This window comes from Podarcis muralis, chromosome 7 (assembly GCF_964188315.1).
Source record: "Podarcis muralis chromosome 7, rPodMur119.hap1.1, whole genome shotgun sequence".
NCBI classification, from domain to species: Eukaryota; Metazoa; Chordata; class Lepidosauria; order Squamata; family Lacertidae; genus Podarcis; species Podarcis muralis.
In genome coordinates, this window is record NC_135661.1 from 45,583,041 (window position 1) to 45,602,778 (window position 19,738).

At 46.9% G+C, this 19,738-nt stretch overlaps 1 protein-coding gene across 1 annotated transcript; it reads left to right on the forward strand.

The window, feature by feature from the left end:
• The first annotated feature begins 47 nt into the window (after positions 1-47).
• On the forward strand, positions 48-15,226 carry NRN1L (neuritin 1 like). Its single transcript, XM_028739721.2, has 3 exons — positions 48-142; positions 12,207-12,378; positions 13,370-15,226. The coding sequence occupies exons 1-3, from the start codon at positions 88-90 to the stop codon at positions 13,653-13,655; spliced, it is 513 nt and encodes a 170-aa protein (XP_028595554.2). The 5' UTR covers positions 48-87; the 3' UTR covers positions 13,656-15,226.
• The last annotated feature ends 4,512 nt before the right edge of the window (positions 15,227-19,738 follow it).

The following is a 19,738-nucleotide window of genomic DNA, read 5'->3' on the forward strand; positions in this document are numbered from 1 at the left end:
GGCGCCTGGCGCCGCTCGGCTTCTTGCTCTCCCGCCTGGCTCCGCACTGAGCCGCTGCTGCCGCTGGAACTGGGCGCCGGCACCACCATGGGCTGCGGGGCGCTGCTGGGGTCCTTGGCGCTGTTGCTCCCGCTGCACCTGGGTGAGTATCCGAGATGTGCGCTCGCGTCTAAGCAGGGCGGCGAGTGTGCAACGGGAGTGCAAGAGGCAAGGCGAGGGAGTTGAGTGTGCAAGCTGCCAGCCGCGTAAGGGGTGGGGGGAGAGGGCAGCCCGGCGCTTGGAGGAGCGTGCAAAGGGGGCAGGAGAGAGGCGCGCAAAGTCTTTCGAGCAAAGGAAGACCGCGAGCCTCGCTGCGCCTGCTTGGTATCTCGGGAGCGGGGCTTGTGTCCCAGGGGGCGCGGATCGGCTTGGGCTGCACGTGTGTGTGATGCTCGCGATGAAAGAACGGGGCCAAAACAAGCAAAATGATTTTCCATAGGGACAAATGTCAGGTTCTACACTTAGGCAGGAAGAACCAGTTGCACAGTTATAAGGCGGCGGACACCTGGATTGCCAGTAGGACATGCGGAAAGGAACTAGGGGTCTTAGTAGAGCACAAGCTGAGCGTGAGTCCCCAGTGTGATGCAGCAGCAGAAAAGGCTAATGCTATTCTAGGCTGTATCAACAGAAGTATAGTGTCCCGAATAAGGGAAGTCATAGGACCGCTCTATTCTGCCTTGGTCAGTCCACACCTGGAATACTGTGTTCAGTTCTGGGCACCACAATTTAAGAAGATTGACAAGCTGGAACATGTGCAAGGGAGTGTGATCAAGATGATAATGGGCCTGGAAACCAAGCCTTATGAGGAACCGTTGAGGGAGCTGGGTATGTTTAGCCTGGAGAAGAGGAGACTGAGAGGAGATAAGATAGCCATTTTCAAATATCTAAAGGGCTGCCCCAGGGAGGATGGAGCAAGCTTGTTTTCTGCTGCTCCGGAGGCTAGGACCCAAAGCAATGGATTCAAGTTACAAGAAAGAGAATTCCGACTAAACATCAGGAAGAACTTCCTGACAGTATGAGCTGTTTGACAGTGGAGCAGACTCCCATGAGAGGCGGCAGACTCTCCTTCCTCGGGGGTTTCTAAGCAGAGGTTGGGTGGCTTTCTGTCCCGGATGCTTTAGTTGAGATTCCTGCATTGCAGGGGGTTGGACTGAATGACCCTTGGAGTGCCTTCCAACTCTACAATTCTGTGGCAAGTGTTCGTGAAGATGCTGCTGCTTGGTTCTGCAGCCGCGCGCCGGTGCATCTATTTTTGTGATCTAATGGCAAAAGTGCATTACTTAAGGATGTAAGCCCCATTTAAGGGGATTAAGGGTCCCTTAAGGATGTAAGGGACCCTCAGCTCATCCTGCTAAATAGGACCCAGAACATCGGCCTCCAAGTCCTGCCCTGCAAAGCTCGGAGCGCTTTAGACTGGCTCTCTCCCTCCCCCAGCCCAGGGCTCCGCGCCGGGAGGATCTCCCTGCTTCCTGTCTGCGGTCTGCCTGCTATGAATGGAGGCGCCGTGCGCGCCTTCTCCTAAGTGTGTGAACACCGGAGACCAGCGTTCCGATCCTCCCCTCAAACCCCGGGTGCGTTGCCAGGCCAGCAGGGGAGACCTCTGGCTCGCCAGTTTGTTCTCCTGCACCTTAGCAACCCTGCGCGCTCGTATGGAAGGAAGCCCTCTCCCGCGGTGCCTTTTCTTCAGCACCACGGTCTCCAACAACCGGTCCGTTTTCTGGTGGTATGGATCAGCCTTCTCCAACCCAGTGCCTTTCAGATGTTGTTGGACTACAACTCCCATCATCTCTGACCATGCGGCATGTAGGGGCAGGTGGGAGTTAGAGTCCAATGAACATCTGGGGGAGCAGCAGGTTGGAGAAGTTTGGCACAGCTGCATCCTCCGTCACGTTGGCAAACAAAGGATGTGGAATCCTACATTGTGGTTGTATCCAGTGTTACCCCTACGCAGAGTAGACTTACTGGAATTAACTGACATGACTTAGGTCCATCAATCTCAATGTGTCTACGTACTAGGAGTATAACTTGCTTGGGTACAATCCAATATTTCTAACAGATTGCTTCCCATGTTGAAAGCACTCTTCTTCCTCCCCCCCCCCCCACTTTTTTTTTACATGATCAAGGTGGAGAAAAAGGGGTTAAATTTATTTCCTTTTTCCTCCCCCCCCCCCTTTCAAATGCCTTCCTATGGGTGGACTGGTATTTTGAATTTGTTCTGGGGTGGGGGTGGTAGCTGTGCCAGTCTGCTACAGCACGCATAACAGAAAGTCTAATGGCCCCTTAAAAGACTAACAGGTTTGTTGTGGCAGCACTTTTAATGAGTGTGTGTGTGTGTGAGAGAGAGAAGCAGGGTGTCCTTGTTAATCTGGAATCTGGAGCAAGAGGGCACCACATTGCCATACAATTGCCCAGAATGGATCCCCTGGGGGTTTACTGGTGGAGTTGGAGCTGTCTTTAGCTCAGCTTGGCAACGTCTTTTCAGACGGATGGAGTTTTCATTGTGGCTTGAATCGTGGCGTTTCAGTTGAGCTTGGCATAACTGGCATAGAGTTATTTCCTGATGCTGAAAAGATGGTCAGTGACCCCAATGTGCCCTCAGTTGCAGTGATGTATCTGTGGATGGGCGGGGGGGAGGCAACAATTCCAGCAATTGTTGCTTCTGATTGTATTGCAAAGTATGTTGCATTCCACCCGTCTAGACCTGTTAAAATTAATGAACATTACTGATGTAGGACTGTTTGTTTCAGTGCATCTACCCTGAGCAAAAGTTAGTTAATTACAATCCTTTGTTTGTTCCTCTAGCCCAGCATTAATTATTTATCATTAGGGGAAAGGCTGTAGCTCAGTGGTTAGAGCATCTGCTTTGCATCTGGAAGGTCTCAGGCTGACTCCTTGGCATCCCCAGGTGGGGCTGAGAGAGACCTCAGAGTGAAACCCTGAGTGTAGTTCAGAGGTTCCCAAGCTGGTCCATGGACTACCAGTTGTATTCAGACTTCAGCACAGCACATTATAGTTGCTACAATTGTCAGAAAAACCCTTAAGTGGTCTGCCAAGGTCCTCTGCAATTTTCAGGTGGTCCATGTGGGGAAGAGATTGGGAATCCCTGGTGCACAAAATTCTGAGTTAGATGGACTGATGGACTTACTTGGAATACAGGAAGCTGCCATATTATGATGTGCTATTTTTCTTCCATCCTTTCTTCCCATTTTATCATCACAACAACCCTGTGAAGTGGGCTAAACTGAGAGTGTGGCTAGTTCAGCATCACCCAGGAGACTTCATGACTGAGCAAAGGTTTGAACCCAGATCTCCTGGCTTCCAGTCTGTTAATCTAGCTGCTTTGTTGTGTAGTCTGGTAGCTGATCTTCAGGATCCCAGGCTGGTTGTCTGTTCTACCTGACCCTTTTACCTGGAGATTTGCTAAGGGATTGAATGTCAGGCCTTCAGCATGCAAAGCATGTGATCTGCCCCTGAGCTGTGATCCCTCACATTCAAGCATAAATTGCAAGATCATCTCTAGAACATCTGTTGTAGTTGGTTATTTGTAATAATCAGAAATAGTTGGCAAAAGCTGGCATAACTATTCATGGAATATTTCACACCTTGTTTTGGTTATCCTCTTAGGCTGTGATCCTGTAGACATTTACCTGAGTTCAACAGTACTTACTTCTGAGTATATATGCCTAGGGTTGTGCTGTCAATCTGTCTTCTGGCCCTGCCATAGTGGCACTCTCTGGTTTTTGCCCAGCCTGGGGTGTGGCAGTATCAGTTTGGAAAGGACAAGAATGAATGAGGATTTGCAGTGCAGCTGACATTTGAGACTGAGTACACTCTTGTTCTGCCCCCTCTCCAACGTCAGGGCAATGTTCCCAGTGACCGACAGGCAGTGAGGTAATTAGGAAGCTTTACAAATCTGTGATTTGTTGACTCACCTTGTTCCTGTTGGTTAATATGTGGGCATATAACAACACAGGTTCTGAAAGACCTACATTGGCTCCCAGTACATTTCCGAGCACAATTCAAAGTGTTGGTGGTGCTGACCTTTAAAGCCCTAAACAGCCTTGGCCCAGTATATCCGAAGGAGCGTCTCCACCCCCATCATCCAGCCCGGACACTGAGATCCAGCACCGAGGGCCTTCTGGCAGTTTCCACACTGTGAGAAGTGAGGTTACAGGGAACCAGGAAGAGGGCCTTCTTGGTAGTGGCGCCCACCCTGTGGAATGCCCTCCCATCAGATTTTAAGGAGATGAGTAATTATATAACATTTAGGAAACATCTGAAGGCAGCCCTGTATAGGGAAGCTTTTTAAGGTTTAATGTTTTATTATGTGTAAGCCACCCAGAGTGGCTGGGGCAACCCAGTCAGATGGGCAGGGTACAAATAATAAAGTAGTAGTAGTAGTAGTACACATTGGAAGGGGGAGAAATTTGCTTGGCATTTTACGTGAATCTACTTAATTCACACTTTCTGAAATAATACGCAAACTGCAACATAGCCATCCTTCTAAAATTGCACCTCTCCAATTTTTGTGATGCAGCCCTCTGGCCAAGTAGTGTCCACAGAACTCTATATTCTAGAGTAAAATGTATAAACAAGTGAAAAACGAATACAAATGGGGAAATTGCTTGCAAAAATGTGTTTCTAGGGGAAATTGTATAAACAAATCAGGATAATGTGCACTAAAATACTGGTGACTTTTCATGAGGGCTTAAACAAAATTCACAAACTGATGCCGAAGTACGGAGAGTTGAATTTAAGATTAGGAAAAAAGGAGAAAATAAGAGAAACAAAAAATTGACAGATCTGTCCACCTCTATCTACACCTCAAATCCCTCTCTCTCTGTAAGTGTGTGTGTGTGTGTACTCCAGATTTAAATGTACACTGTGGTGTACACTGGTGTGTTGTACACCAGTTTTAAATGTCATGGTTCCCTCCGAAAAAATCCTGGGAACTGTAGTTTTGGTGAGAGCACAGAAAATTCCCAGGAGATACCTAGCCTCTCTCCTCCCAGAAGTTAAAAATCAGTAGAGGAAATGACAATTAAATCAGTGTCAAGTCTGTGCTGTAGCTATGCCATAATTGTGTGTGTGTGTGTTAGAGAAGGAGTATTCTGTAGTTCCATCCTCCCTTTTTAAAAAAGACATTTTAATATTATGCTCGTGAGCATGAAGTATCTATCTATTCTATTATGGGGCCACTGGGTCGTCTTTTCTTTCATTATTCCACCAAATAAGATCTGGACAAGCCATGAAGGAGCTCTCTCAGCCTTTTATAGAGTCAGCAGCCTCTGAGATATCTAATAAGGGACTTTTCTTCCAAGTGTTGCTCAGGAACTGGTATTAATAAATTGGTGGCAACAAAGAAAGAAGCAGACATGAATGCAATCTCAGCAACAATTGTCTTCGTCCACCTTTGGCTATTTACGATTTTTCTGCCCCCCTTTCTATGCCTGTCTCTTGATTGGAGAGGGACCTATATTTTAAGGGGGGAATTTGTACAGCTTTCTCTTTTTCCTGTTGCCCATAGAGGGGTCCCATCTCTTTCTCTGCTATCTGTATGCTTCAGACCACAAAGGTAACACACACTTCAAGCTCAGCCTTCCTTTCCATATACAATTAATGTGGTACAATGCTAAGGAACCATCATCTTTGGGATTTGCTGTGCAGACAGACACCCTAGAAGTCAGTGCATGGTCCATAGACGGTAAGCCATTATAGAAGAAGATGCTCATGCACTGCACTATACCAAGAAGTTTTGAAACGGGATGGGGAGCCTGTGGCTCTCCAGATGTTGTTGGACTCTACCCACCGGGGTTAATGGGAATTGGAATCCAACAGTGCCTGGAGGGCCACAGACTCCCCATTCTACAAGCTGACATTGTTTGTGGTGTGTGTGTGTGTGTGTGTGTGTGTGTGAGAGAGAGAGAGAGAGAGAGAGAGAGAGAGAGAGAGAGAGATGGAATATTTATTCATCAGTGTTGACTGTAGGGGCCTTCTGACCCTGTGATTCTAAGACAGGGATGGGCAACCTGTGGCCCTCTATATATTGCACCACTACCATCATCATGCTAGCTCGCTGGGTCTTGCAGGAGGTGCAGTCTCAATAATCTCTGGAAGGCCATGGATTTCCCATCCCTGGTGTCAGTTGAGAAGAGCCAGGTCCTCTCTAGAAAAATTCAGGGCATTTATTATGGATGAATGATTGCTGAAGTAGAAGTTCTCATTGATGTGAAGCATATGAAAGATGCAATTTGTTTTAAAAAGATTTCTTCAGAAAGTGTTAGGTAGAATTTTTTGTGGCTCCAGGAAGCTGCAGCCGCTCATCCTAATTGAAATACACATTTGGGGAAATTATTGGATAAAACACAATGTTCTGGGAAGTTAAATGGCAGAATTCAGCCATTAAGTACCAGAACATTTGGGTATGGAAACGTGGAGTATTCCTTCATGTAAAGTGCCTTCTTTGGCTGGATTTGGAATAGTTCTAAATTCCTGTTGTGTATTTGTATGCCCACAGAATGTTCTATGGATGGCATCTCCCACCCCATAGCAAACTTTTCTTTAGATGCTAATGGTTAGGAGGGAGTTCATTTTCTTTAATCTCCAACCCCCTCCTCCCCACTAGGGGTTGGAGCAGTGTGTTTACATTTGCAACCTATACTTGTAGCACCAAGTTCAGCTCCATATATATATATATATATATATATATATATATATATAATACTTTTATTTTGCTTTAAACAAATACATATAAATACAGACAACCAAAATTACAAAATAAAATTCCTTAATAATAATAATGAAAAAAACTTAAAAACTACAAAAAATATCAAAGTACATGGCACAGAACATATTATTTCTCATATTGAACCTCTTCCTGATTTAGAGTGAGAAACATAAATTAGCCAGTTTTATTACTGAATTTCAGTCTGAAATTTGGCTTCCAGATTTGGTGCAAAAGGTTTAAATTGTGTCAAATGAGTCTCCTTCCCACCCCCAGATGCTTGCAGGATCAAGCATAATAATCCTGTACTAAATTTCAACCAGAATCCCAAGTTCTGTAACTGGAAATCCATTATGCATTTATGCCCATCTGTGTTATGTGTTTAAATATGCTTCTGTTGCTTTTTATTTTTATGCTTTATCCTGTTTACCATCCTTTTGGTTGATTCTAGACTTTACTTGAAATTTTCCAGTACAGAATCCTGGTGCTAGAAATAGGTTTCAATAGGCTGTTAATTATAGCTAATGGACACAGCCTAGCTTCATTCATTTCAATGAGATATTGACAGTGGATTGCTAAGTAAATAACAGTGCAGGCCTATACTCAAAAGTTAATCCTATGGGGCTTATACCCAAGTATGTGGGTGTAGGATTTTAGCCTAAGTCCCAAAGTCAGTCGTCCTTTTCGTTGCTTGGAAAGCAGAAAACTCAGTCCACATAGTTTCAGTAGCAACTTGATACAGATAAGTGTTGGCATGTTACTTGAGTTTCACAAGAGATCCCAAAAGAGCCAGCATCAGATATTTTGATACCCAACATGAATAATCCCATGACAAGCCCCACTCTCTTTCTTTAATTCACATGGGCCACAACCTACTTACTAGATAGGTAAAGGTAAAGGTACCCCTGCCCGTACGGGCCAGTCTTGACAGACTCTGGGGTTGTGCGCTCATCTCACTCTATAGGCCGGGGGCCAGCGCTGTCCAGAGACACTTCCGGGTCACATGGCCAGCGTGACAAGCTGCATCTGGTGAGCCAGCGCAGCACACGGAAACGCCGTTTACCTTCCCGCCAGTAAGCGGTCCCTATTTATCTACTTGCACCCGGGGGTGCTTTCAAACTGCTAGGTTGGCAGGCGCTGGGACCGAGCAGCGGGAGCGCACCCCGCTGCGGGGATTCGAACCGCCGACCTTTCGATTGGCAAGCCCTAGGCGCTGAGGCTTTTACCCACAGCGCCACCCGCGTCCCTACTTACTAGATGTTCCCCTGCAAAACCATCATTGGTTTAAATGGGACCTGTGCATTCTTCCACAACTGTGCCCTTACTCAGCTCCTGTTTGTCTATATGTCGCTCAATTGAGAGAATGTTACAGCAGACTCTGCCACAAATCAGATCCCCCCCCCCCCGAGCGGCATCCAAAATCTGCCACCTAAAGCAGCAGCCTCTACTTGCTTCAGGTCACTGCGCATCTGTGGGTTCCAAATAATTATTTTATTGCTTTGAATATTATGGGCACTGGAATATTTAGGCTTTCAGTTCTTCACAGAGAAGAACAGTAAAAGTAGCTTATGGCACTGCCTTCTACCGTGAGGCCACTGAGCCTTCTAGCCAATGAGTCATAACTCAGTGGCAAACCACATGCTTTAGAAGCAGAAGGTAGTTCTGTTACCTGAAAGGCTTTGAGCTAAAGATGCTTAGATTGAACTTGAGACCTTCTGCATTCACAGTATATGCTCTGAACTCCCTCCCCCCCCTTTTTTTTAAGTTACAAACTTCATGCAAAGGTTGGGAGGTGGAGGGGGAGAGAAAGCAGGATTAGAATTTAGATCTCTGCACTTCCTATCAACACAGCCACAAAACAGGCTAAAACTAGGTGTTACCATTTATAATCATCATGATCATCAGCCGTATTATGAAGGCTCAAGGGGCAGTATAAAGAAGAATTCCTGGATGCCAAGATCCGAGTTTGGGGCAAGTACTTTTTTATCAAAGAACCCCAGCAGAGATTTAAAATCACAAAATACGCAGCAAAGTAAAACATAGAAGTATAGGTTGTTAGACCTTTTAAATATGCCTTTCTGAATTCCAAAATTTCCCTCTTCACCCAGCGTAGGAAAAGACCACACATTTGGTAAGTTTAAAATTGGTTTACTTACACTCTTCAAAGGTCAGGTTCATGTGCTTTTTCTATACATCAGTCAGAAAAGTTGCACAGGCAGTAAGACTTAGTTTAGTTCCAAGATGGTGGAAGTTCATAAATTATTGGTATAGGAACCCAAGAATGGCTTGTGAGAGCCATGCAGCTAATCTGGAACAACCATCTTGGCCTCTTCACATGCTGAGTTCATCCAGTACACTGAAGAGGAACAAAGTCTTGATTGTCCCTCCCAAGATGAGTTAAGCCTGGCAGGACAGCTTACTCTGTGGTCTTAACCCCTTCATGCATTAATTAGACTTAAAAATGTTAGTTATATGAGGCTGCTTATCCCACATTTGACTAATCCCTAGAGTAGGGATGAGCAGAGGTATACCTAGGCTCCCTTGTGCCCTTGACAGGGAGCTATACCAGTGCACATGTACCTGGTCCCTTGCACATTTGGCAAGGAGATGTATCAGTGCCTCCGAATCTGGGTGAGACCATGGAGCAGAAACTTTATAAGTTTGCTATTCGTCATCTTTCACGCTCCACCAGTGACTTCCTCTGCAACCATTGGGGTTCGGACTCCTCTGTTCCACCTTCTCTCCTCCTTGCTTTGCCCTCTCTTTCTGGGCAAGAGTATGGGCAGGCAAATGACAGAATTGACAGCAGCAAAGTGATGGGCTCACAGAGAGGGACCCTAAAAATCTGGAGTGACACTGCTAGCTCTGTGCCAACCTCATGGACGTAGAGGTTAAAACATCTTTAAATAAATAATTAGAGTCCTTGAGTTGCAATGTGACTTTCATTTGATTAATGCTAATCTCATGGTGGGACTATGGGCTCAAGCTGACATATGGCTTGCCACCTGCGGGTGTGACAGACTTCCCATCCTGAATTGGCGGGTTGCCCTGGGTGACCAGCAAAGGTTGTTGCATAGCTTCTTGCAAGGTTACTCAACAGTAAACGTGCGTGGCAAATACCCTATCATCTGCATGCAGCGATAGCCATGGTGGCAATGTCCCCCTTAGTGGGGAGAGCGCTAGTGCACTCAGGTTATGCTTTTGGGCTTTTCATAGGCATCTGGTTGGCCACTGGGAGATGAGCTGTTGTTCTGATCCAGCAGGCTCTTTTTATCTTCTAATGTGCAATCTGGGGAAGTTTGAATTCTTACAGCAGCATCTTTTAAGAATCATGACATGGGCATCTTGCATTTAAAACGAAGACATGGGTTACTAGCCCTTGAGGTTTCTATCACTCTGTACAAGTGATATAACGTAGCATGTGAATTGCTTTTTGTTCGAAATTTGCTCTTCACCTACATCCCTGTGCTTGGTCCCATTGGGCAGCATGGGAAGATGCCTGGCTGCTGTTTCGCTGAGATGTGCCTGTCGTTGTTGCACTACTGGTGACATAGCGGTAATGGCAGGAGGGCAAGAATGTATGCAGGGCACTAGATCCCAGTTCTTTGTTATTGCAAATACAGTGGTACCTCGGGTTAAGTACTTAATTCGTTTTGGAGGTCCATTCTTAACCTGAAACTGTTCTTAACCTGAAGCACCACTTTAGCTAATGGGGCCTCCTGCTGCCGCTGCGCCGCCAGAGCACGATTTCTGTTCTCATCCTGAAGCAAAGTTCTTAACCTGAGGTACTATTTCTGGGTTAGCAGAGTCTGTAACCTGAAGCATATGTAACCTGAAGCGTATGTAACCTGAGGTACCACCGTACAGGTTGGCTTGCTTCTCTTTCTGGCTTTTCAGGCTTCATGAGGCATGGCCCCCACACTCCTGAGCATAACTCCACAACTTAAGGACTAGAAACTTCTTTTGTTAAAATGAAAGTGGAGATCCTTGGGGTGCTGAACCTTCTATTGATTTTCTGCACTTTGCCCCAAACAACTGCCCTCTGTCCTTTAACCTACTGCCCTTCTATAGGCAGATAGCACACTCCTAGTACTTGCACACAAACAAAAAAATAAAGTTCTGAATAATTCTCAGGGTGGTTTAACAATCTGTCCCTCTTCCCAAGGAACTCTAGGAATTATAGCTCTGTGAGGGGAATATATATCTCCTAACCACCCTCAGCACCCTTAACAAACTACAGTTCCCAGCATTCCTTTGGGGAAGCCACAACTGTTCAAAGTGGTACGATACTGCTTAAAAATGTATAGTGCAGATGGGGACTGGAGGCCTTTGTCATTCTGGACCTGATTCAGCCTGTTCCCATTACATCTGCCTAGGCCAGAAGTCATCAGAGATGAGAGCAGTTTCAGAGTTTGCTAATCAGCTTCTTGGGGGCTCCCCTGCCAGTTCCGAGGGGAATCCCATCTTCGTCGGCTTTGCTGTTCAAATCTTCTGGCTGTTCCTTTTCCTGCTGGTGTGTTCAGAGGAGTGAGGCAGCCTAAGGATGTGTTTTGATCAGACTGAACTAGGCCAGCTCACTTAAAATATTAATCATTTTTCTACTTTGCGGACATCTTACTGTGTTTTCTCTGTCAGCCTTGAGTAGGTAAGTGTCTCCCAGCCAAGACTGGTCCAAGTCAGCTTTAATGGAGGGTGTCTGTGTGGGTGCCGTCAGACTAGCATCTTAACAAGAGGTCCCGACGGCAGCAAGGTCAGAATTACTGTGACTGCTGGTACTGGCACCTATATATATTTTAAACCAGTATGGGTGCACTATGAGGTCTGTCTAGTGATTTAAAGAAGGTTTTTAAAGCTGATTTGTCATCTGGCTTTGAATCAATTTGACCAGACCAATTTAATTAGATTTGCCTGTTTTTCAGACTTTCCATATTTAGGAGGTTTTCTAAGATGAGCATTTGCTGACTATATTGTAAAGTTAACCAATCCTTGTTATGACAGGTAGTCTTTAGCATTTTCTTATTCTTATTACAAGAACTCCACTCTCACTTTAGTGTTATATGTAAAATGCACAGATGTGCACACTTAATGTGACTAAAGTCTGCAAATTTGTTTTCTCACAGTTTTGGGGGAAAACCAATGAAACTGAGGGGCAGAATCCAAAACAAAATGTCTAATTATTTTGTACTAAGGAACATGCCACCCTTCCCACTTGTTCCAAAAGTACATAGAAATATCGGGAAATGTTTTTAAAAGCCAGAAAAAAACAAGGAGGAAATGCATAGCAAGGAAGGGAGGAAGCCTGATGAGATGGACCAAGGTGGCTTCAGGCTATGCTGAAGGCCACATGAACCGAAGTACGAGCCGTACGTGACCCTTGGGGACACAGGTTGCCCCTCTGTGTTAGAGATGATACAAGCTGAGTGTTGCTTGTTTCCCTCTACAGTTCTGTCCGAGGAGCCGGTGAGTGTGGCCGGCAGTAAGTGTAACACCATCTACAAAGGTTTTGCTGAGTGCCTCATCAGCCTTGGGGACAGCATGGCTCAAAGTGCACAGCAGGAGCAGCAGCCGGATGACGATAGCATCCAGGAGCAGCAGGAGCTGGACATCATCTGCAAGTGAGTACAGGATCCTTCTCCCAAATACCTAGATAAGAACGCCCATAGTGGGTCATGACAGACAGCTGCCTTATAGAACATAATACTATGGCCACATCTACACAATTCATTTAAATCTGTATCATGCCGCCTTTAAGAGTCATGGTTCCCCCCCCCACAAAGAATCCTGGGAATGGTAGTTTGCTAAGGGTGCTGAGAGCTGATAGGAGCCCCTCTGTTCTCCTCTCAGAGCTACAATTCCCAGAGTTCCCTGGGAAGAGGGATGGATTGTTAAGCCACTCTGGGAATTGTAGCTCTCTGAGGCTGGATGCCACACTGCAGCCATTTGACATCACAGCTAGGCTATGGCGGTGGGTATATAGAATCTCAGAGGAAGAACACCAGTTACTGGGAAACAACAGCAGGAGACAACTGTTGCCCTCTTGACCTGCTTGTGGGCTTCTCATAGGCATCTGGTTGCCTGCTGGACCAGGTAGGCCTTTGCTTTGATCCATTATGGCTCTTCTTCTACCCCTGCTTGATCAAAGACCCATGTAGTTCAGCATCCTGTTCCTACAGTAGCCAGCTAGATGCCCATTGGAAATACACAAGCAGGATCAACCAATCAACATCGTGGCTCAGTGGGGTTTGAACCTGGCTCCTTTCAGTCTTAGCTCAGCAGTCTAATCACTACCCCACACAGACTCTCAGTGGTTTTTAAAGATTGCTGCAGAGCAACTGTAGTCATAGGGGCAGGTCTGTAGCCATCAGCTATGTGGTTAAGCCAACCAGGTGCCCAACAGCCAGGCTGGGCTGATGAGAGTTGTCATCCAGAACACCTGGCAAAGGATGCCATTCACCATTCTGGCTGGGGCTGATTGGGGTTGGTGTCCCAGCCACATCCGGGGGCCCACCGCTTCCTCACCTCAGGCCTAGCTGAAGCTCCCCTGTTGCTGCTTCTGCTTCTCGGGGGTGCCTTGCTTGCTCCTCATGCAGATTCCTCTTCTTGCAGGTCCTGGGATGACTTCCACACCTGTGCCACCCAGGTTCTGTCCAGGTGCCCCGAGGAGGCAGCGAAAATCTGGGAGTCGCTTCGGCAGGAGTCCCGGAAGATCCAGTTCCAAGGCAACCTTCACGACCTCTGCAGCTCACGGGCCCAGCTGGCCGGCAGCGGGAGGGCTTCGGATATGGATGAGACCAACAAGGAGACCTTGCGGGGGGAAGCCTGGCTGCCTCGGCCCAGCTTTGTGGGCAGCCTGACTCTTGTGGCTCTCTTGGCTTTGGTGCCCTTTGCCTAGCTAGGGAGCAGTGGGAGGCCTCCCTCCCTCCTGTCCACCACAGTGCAGACCAGTGGCCCAGCACCGCTGCCTGCCAGGGAAATTGGGATCGGGCCTGGCAGTCGGCAGCGGTGCTCCGCGTGTCCTGATGACGGGGGCACAAGGCCCACTGGGTGGAAGAGGCAGGATGCCATGGGCTTGCCTGCCTTGTGTCTTGCCCTGCTCCAAGAGGCTGGGTTGGGCTAATGGTGCTCTTCCTGTCCCTGTGTGCCCTACTTTTACCAGCCGGCACTTTGCGGCAGCTCTAGTGCCCTGTCCTCCTGCCTACACTGCCCCTTGTGTCCGTCTCCATTGCTCCCCAGCCCTTCATGCTAGGAACATAGGAAGCTGCCTTGTACTATTGGTCCATCTAGCTCATTATTGCCCACACTGACTGGCAGCAGCTCGCCGGGGTTTCAGCTAGGAAGTCTCCCTCAGCCCTCACTGGAGATGCTGAGGATGGGACCTGGGACCTTCTGCATGCAAAGCAGATGCTCGCCCACTGAGCCATGGTCCTTCCCCATCCTGTACCACCCAAGAAACTCTGCCTAGGGGTAATATCAAAGCCACCGCCTCCCTGCTTCCTTATTCCAGTAAGAAAGGCATCAGTACATCCAGCTGCTTACAGCATCCTTGCTGAGTGACTAGTGCCCCTGAGAGTGCCAAAGGTAGTGTGTGTGGATGTGACATGACATCAGCACTCTTGTCCTAGCCTTCCCCCGTCCTGCAGCACTCTGTGTACCTGGTTGAGTGGGAGCACAGCTGTTGCCGGTGAGCTTGGACACCTTAGGGATCTATACTGGCTGCAGGTGGGTGCTGCAGTATATTTATCTGGCAATTATATAATTCTCTGCCCTAGAAGTCCAAGCCCTCCAGGTTACCCTTTGCATGGATAACAGCAGTCACTTAAGTTTCATCTGCTGTCTACTTCTCTGCAGGGTTTTTGACATCTTAAGCCTCCAAAGTACAGCATTTCTCCATGGGTAGGTCATTTCCCAGCCCAGTGCCCTTCCAGACATGCTTTCCACCCACCAGGATCAGCTGGCAGGGGAGATGGTTTGGACCTGATGATAAACGGAGCACCCTCCATCAACTCTTTTGCCAGTGAGAGGGGGTCTGTGGCAGCCTTCCTCAACCTGGTGCTCTCCAGATATTTAGGGGTGACGATGCCATCAGCCCTGATGAGAGTTGCGGTCCAAAAACAGCCGGAGGGCACCAGGTTGGGGAAGGTGTAGTATATGCTCTTGCAATTCACAAGGTCATATCCTGAATATACTTCTGCACTATTCTTTTCCTTGTGGAGAGGGGCTTTTTGGAGGTAGGTGTGTTTTGTCCCATTTGGCTGGAGAGCACTTTCCTAAAGGGGATGTCTTGCCTGTGCAGCCCAGTCTCAGTTCAGAGATCCCCTCTGTTCCCAGCACACGTGGCCATCTGTTGGCCAAGACGTGGGATGACAAATGTGTACGCAATGGAAGTCCTGGGCCTCCCTTTTTGCTGGTGTCAGCTGTTCAAATGTATCTATATATTTATATTAAAAGGCACTTTTACATTTCTCTTGCCTTGTCCTGTGTGGTGGCTTTGCCGTTCCTGCAGGGTGCTGCTGCTGCCGGGAGCCTTTCTGCCTGTTGTGTCTTGTGATCCAGATCACACTTAACTTGGAAGAAGTCAGCGTTTGGGGGTAAATGAGCTCAAAGAACTGCAACATGAGGGGACCCCATGCCTTCTGGAGTGAGAGCTGTCTTCCTTGGCCTTTTTTAAAAAATACATTTTTGTTCCAAGGATATCAAACCTCCAAAAGTTTTTATTGTTCAGGCACACCATCCTCCTTATATGTGCTAGTAGCAATCTTGCTTCTGAGTGCCAGTCCTTTATAAAGTACGCGGCTTCTTCCCAAGAATCCTGGAAACCGTAGTGTACCCCTCACAGTTTGCCTGCAATTCCCATCGCCATTTAACAAACTCCAGTGCCCAGGGTTGTTGGAGCCAGGTGTGTGCTTTAACTTTGTGGTGTGTCTGCAGCTATAGGACGCTGGATATATGCTTTCTGGTGTTGGATGGGGGGAGTGGGAGGGGAGGAGAGAGGGTGTGCTAACTGGCACATGTTTCCCCCCACTAAGGGTATTAACGGCTTTGCTTGGATTTCAGCTCTGTGTTCCCAGCGCTGCTTGCCCATAATGTAATTAATCTGCCTTTTTGCTTAAAGCCTCTCCTGAGCCCTCGACACCCACCTCTCTTTCTAGCCCAATTAAGCCCTTCCACAGCGTGGCTGCAGTTCTGATACATCTCCTGGCACCCTCTACGCATTTGCCGCATGCCCAGGGCATGCAGGTACAATGGCTGCTTCTAACCTTGGGGCAAACATCCGTCGCTATGGCACAGATCTTGCTCATTATTCAGTTTTCAAATGTCTCGTTCTTTTGTTATTTTTCTTGAATGGGCCAAATCCTAGCTGGATTGGACAGTCAGCTTCTGCTCAGGCCAGATCCTCTAAACTACTTTAATAATTTGAGGCACAGATTCTGCACGGGAAATTGTTGCTGTTTTACCCCCCTGGGCCTTTCTCCTGTTGATGATACCTAAAGATGTTTGGGCTATGTTGAGGAGGTGGGAAACAGAAGTTATGGTTAGAATGATGGAGGAAACTTCAGTCCACGCCAGACGCTTCCACTACTTGGTTCCTGCATTTCAGATACAGGACTGTGCACTGAAATAAAGTCCAGTAGCCCATGACAGAAGAGGAGAAAGGTATATGCATGGCAGTGAGAGAGGCAAGTTTTTCTCCCTCTCCCCTAACGCTAGAACTTATGGACATCAAACGAAGCTGAAGATTAAGGCAGACAAAAGAAAGTAACAGCACATAGTTAAACTGGAAATGGCTCCTACAGGAAGCAACGTTGGTCGCCAATGTAATTGCTGTGGGTGACTTTAAAAAAGGATTGGGCATAATAATGTCAATGGCTATGGGCTACTAGCCATGATCACTGTGTTTTACCTCCACTGTCGGAGGCAAGGTGCCTGTGATTGTCACAAGTGAGGAAAGTGCTGTTGCATTTTGTCCTGCTTTAAGGTTTCCCAAAGGCATCAGATTGGTCACTGCAAGAACAGGATGCAGGACAAGATGGGCCTTTGGCCTGATCCAGCAGGGCTCTTATATTCTGCTAGATAAATGGGTTGCATAATGTCAAGCCTCCAAAGCTTCATCCCTGTGCTTTCCACAATGTTGGTTGAAGGATTTTAAGAGCTGCAGTGGTTGCTGAGTTGTAGCAGGAGTGTGCCAATGCACTGCTGTGCCCCGACACTTGTCAAGGTGTTCCATGTGTCAGAAGTGGTTTAGTCACCCTGGCCACATGACCTGGAAAAACTGCAGACAAATGCCGGCTCCTTCGGCCTGAAAGCAGAGATGAGCACCGTTCCCCATAGTCCAATTCAACTGGACTTAACTGTCCAGGGATCCTTTACCTTTACCTGGTACTCAGGGATAGGTGAGGAGTGACCTGGGGGTGGTTGTTGGCCTGTACAAAGCAGCCCTAAATCTTTGGCTTTCATTAGACTGTGCTTCTAGTACCTGAACATGACAGAAATCTGGGCTTGCGAGCTGCTGTCCCTGGGGCAATGAGCTCAGCATTTTCTGAAAGGCACAAACAAGAGTCTGGTGCCTCCAGAGAGCCTCTGCCCCCAAAGGCCCCCTGCTTATTTCCATTCCATGCTCTGTGCTGGCACGCTTCAGGGAGAAATGGTCTCTTCCCTGTTAAGGCCTAATATAGCAGCAGGTGTGCACTGGGACAAGCAGGGGAGGAAAGATGCTCTGTTCACCAGGCTATATCTCACTGAATGGAAAAATGGGCTAAGGCAGGTAAAGTGTCTTCTTCTAATCTCCTATGTCCCTTCACCAGGTATCCCACTTGAAATTCCACACTCCACTTAAATCCTGCAGCAATTTCTCCAGGTCCTTTGATGCAAACTAGATGCTGGAAGCTGCTTTATACCTGAGCAGACTATTCATCCATCTAGTCTGTATTGTTTAGTCTGACTGAAAGTAGCTGTCCAGGATCTCAGATAGCAGCTCTTCCCATCTCCTGCTAGGGATGTTTGAGTATTCCAATGGAAACGGGAAGGCAATTTCCCAGTTCCCCTTACCCCAAATTGCCCTTATCTGTTCCATGTCCAGAACAGGACTCCGGCAAATGCGAATCTAGAAGCATAAAACACACCCCGATTCAGTGCAGCAATCTAGGTAAAAAATTATCAGACAAAACCAGCAACAATTTTAAACCCAGCACAACATCTTTAAGTGGATCTATATATCAGGTCTAACTTATTTAAATCTAAATAAAAAGGCCTTTAAGGCTCATGGGCAGCTGGTTGGCCACTGAGAGAACAGAGTGCTGAACTAGGTGGGACTGAGACCTGATATAGCAGCGCTCTCTTAAAATCAGAGAGAAAGAGGAGCCATACAGGATGAAGTACCACAAATGTGGGGCTACCACTGAAAAGACCTTATCACTTGTGCCTCATCTGACTTTGGTTGTATGAGCAGGACCTCTGCAACCATCCTTAAGGTCCAGGCATAGGTTGCTATGTTGCTATATGCCCAGACAAACAGGGACATTGTCTTGGTATCACAATCATGCTAGACCACATTAGAGGGGAAAAGCAACTTTTGATTGCGGTGCTTGATTTTTCTTCTTCTTCCACATTCCACTGCCTTGCACCCATCTTTTCCCAAGCAGCATACAAGGCACTGAGATGTAAAGAAACCAAGTGCAGAGACCAGGAAATACATAGCAATAACAAGATGATCTGGTTATTTTAAGGGTCCTCCCTTTGCAACCAGGATCAAATGTATATCCTCAGTTTTTACTTTTACTTTTAAACTGTCTTTTTGGTCAGGGGAGGGAGCACACAAAGTCCTACTGATCCAAAATCCACAATTGGTGTGATGAAATCTGTTGAGAAGGGGGAAAGGCCAAAATCAAAATCAAGCAATTTGGCCAACAATTTTTTAAACTGCCCTGTGCGTAGCAAGGGGGGTGGAACAGGAAGAGGGATGCCCTTTGTAAATATGCACATTCAGCAGTTCTCTGCAAGGTCCCTCAGCATTTAAAAGCAGCCAGCAGGGCAGATAATCTGCCTATTCTTCATTTAGAATTTCAACAAGCCTGTGTTTAAGGGTGAATTAGTGCTGGATATCTGCAGGATTCAGCTAAGAGGATAAGCCAGGCTGATAGTATGTGTGAACAACAGAGGATACCCAGCTCAGCCTGAGTAGTTACTAGATGAATCACTTATCCAGGGCAGGGCACACTCTAGATCACTTAACATGAATTAACCACAAGTTTATTCATTGTCAAGCATGTAGTTTTGCTGTTTTTTTGTTTTTTTTAAAAATCTTTCTATATGCCAGAGCCAGCCCTAACACTAGGCAGAATGGGGTGACTCCTTCAGGTGGCAGATGCTGGGGAGACAGCAGTAGCATCCCTCTGAGCCTCCCAGCCATTACCCTCTGACGGAGGACAGAGCTGTGCATGCCATACAGTCTGTCCTGGCCCTCCTAAATTAGCCTCCTGCCCTCAGGTGCAATGGAAGATATTATCCTGTCCTCAGTATTGAAGAAAGGTTCAGCTTATGCCTTAATAAATGTGTTACTTTTTGATGCAACAGCCTAACACGGCTCTGGAAGTTACAACTGTATACTGGCAGTTATGTTTATGATGCTGGGTGGAACTAAAGACTTGGTTATCAGAAAATTATACCTGTATCCAAAACTGACAGGTATGCATTTTGTGTCAAAAACCTTTTTTCTCTGATCGGAAAACAGAAAATATTATCTATCTTGATATAGCAGGTGTAGGTTTCTAATGCTACACAGGCCCTAGGAAACACTGGTGACTTTCTCGGGTGCCTGAATTTTGTTCTGATAAATTTCTGGACTATACTGGTAATGCTTTGAGCATGTAAACAGAAAAGTGTTTTACATTTATTATAGTTGTTATTATTAGACTGGGATCCAAAATCCCAGGAGCTGAACTACTGCTACAGACCAATTAGCTGACCCTGTTTTTGCCT

Excerpts from the sequence above, each read along its gene's own strand:
- NRN1L (XM_028739721.2), top strand. The coding sequence starts at position 88 with ATGGGCTGCGGGGCGCTGCTGGGGTCCTTGGCGCTGTTGCTCCCGCTG. Across the intron at positions 143-12,206 it reads GTTGCTCCCGCTGCACCTGG|TTCTGTCCGAGGAGCCGGTG; the intron begins GTGAGTATCCGA and ends TTCCCTCTACAG. Across the intron at positions 12,379-13,369 it reads GAGCTGGACATCATCTGCAA|GTCCTGGGATGACTTCCACA; the intron begins GTGAGTACAGGA and ends CTCTTCTTGCAG.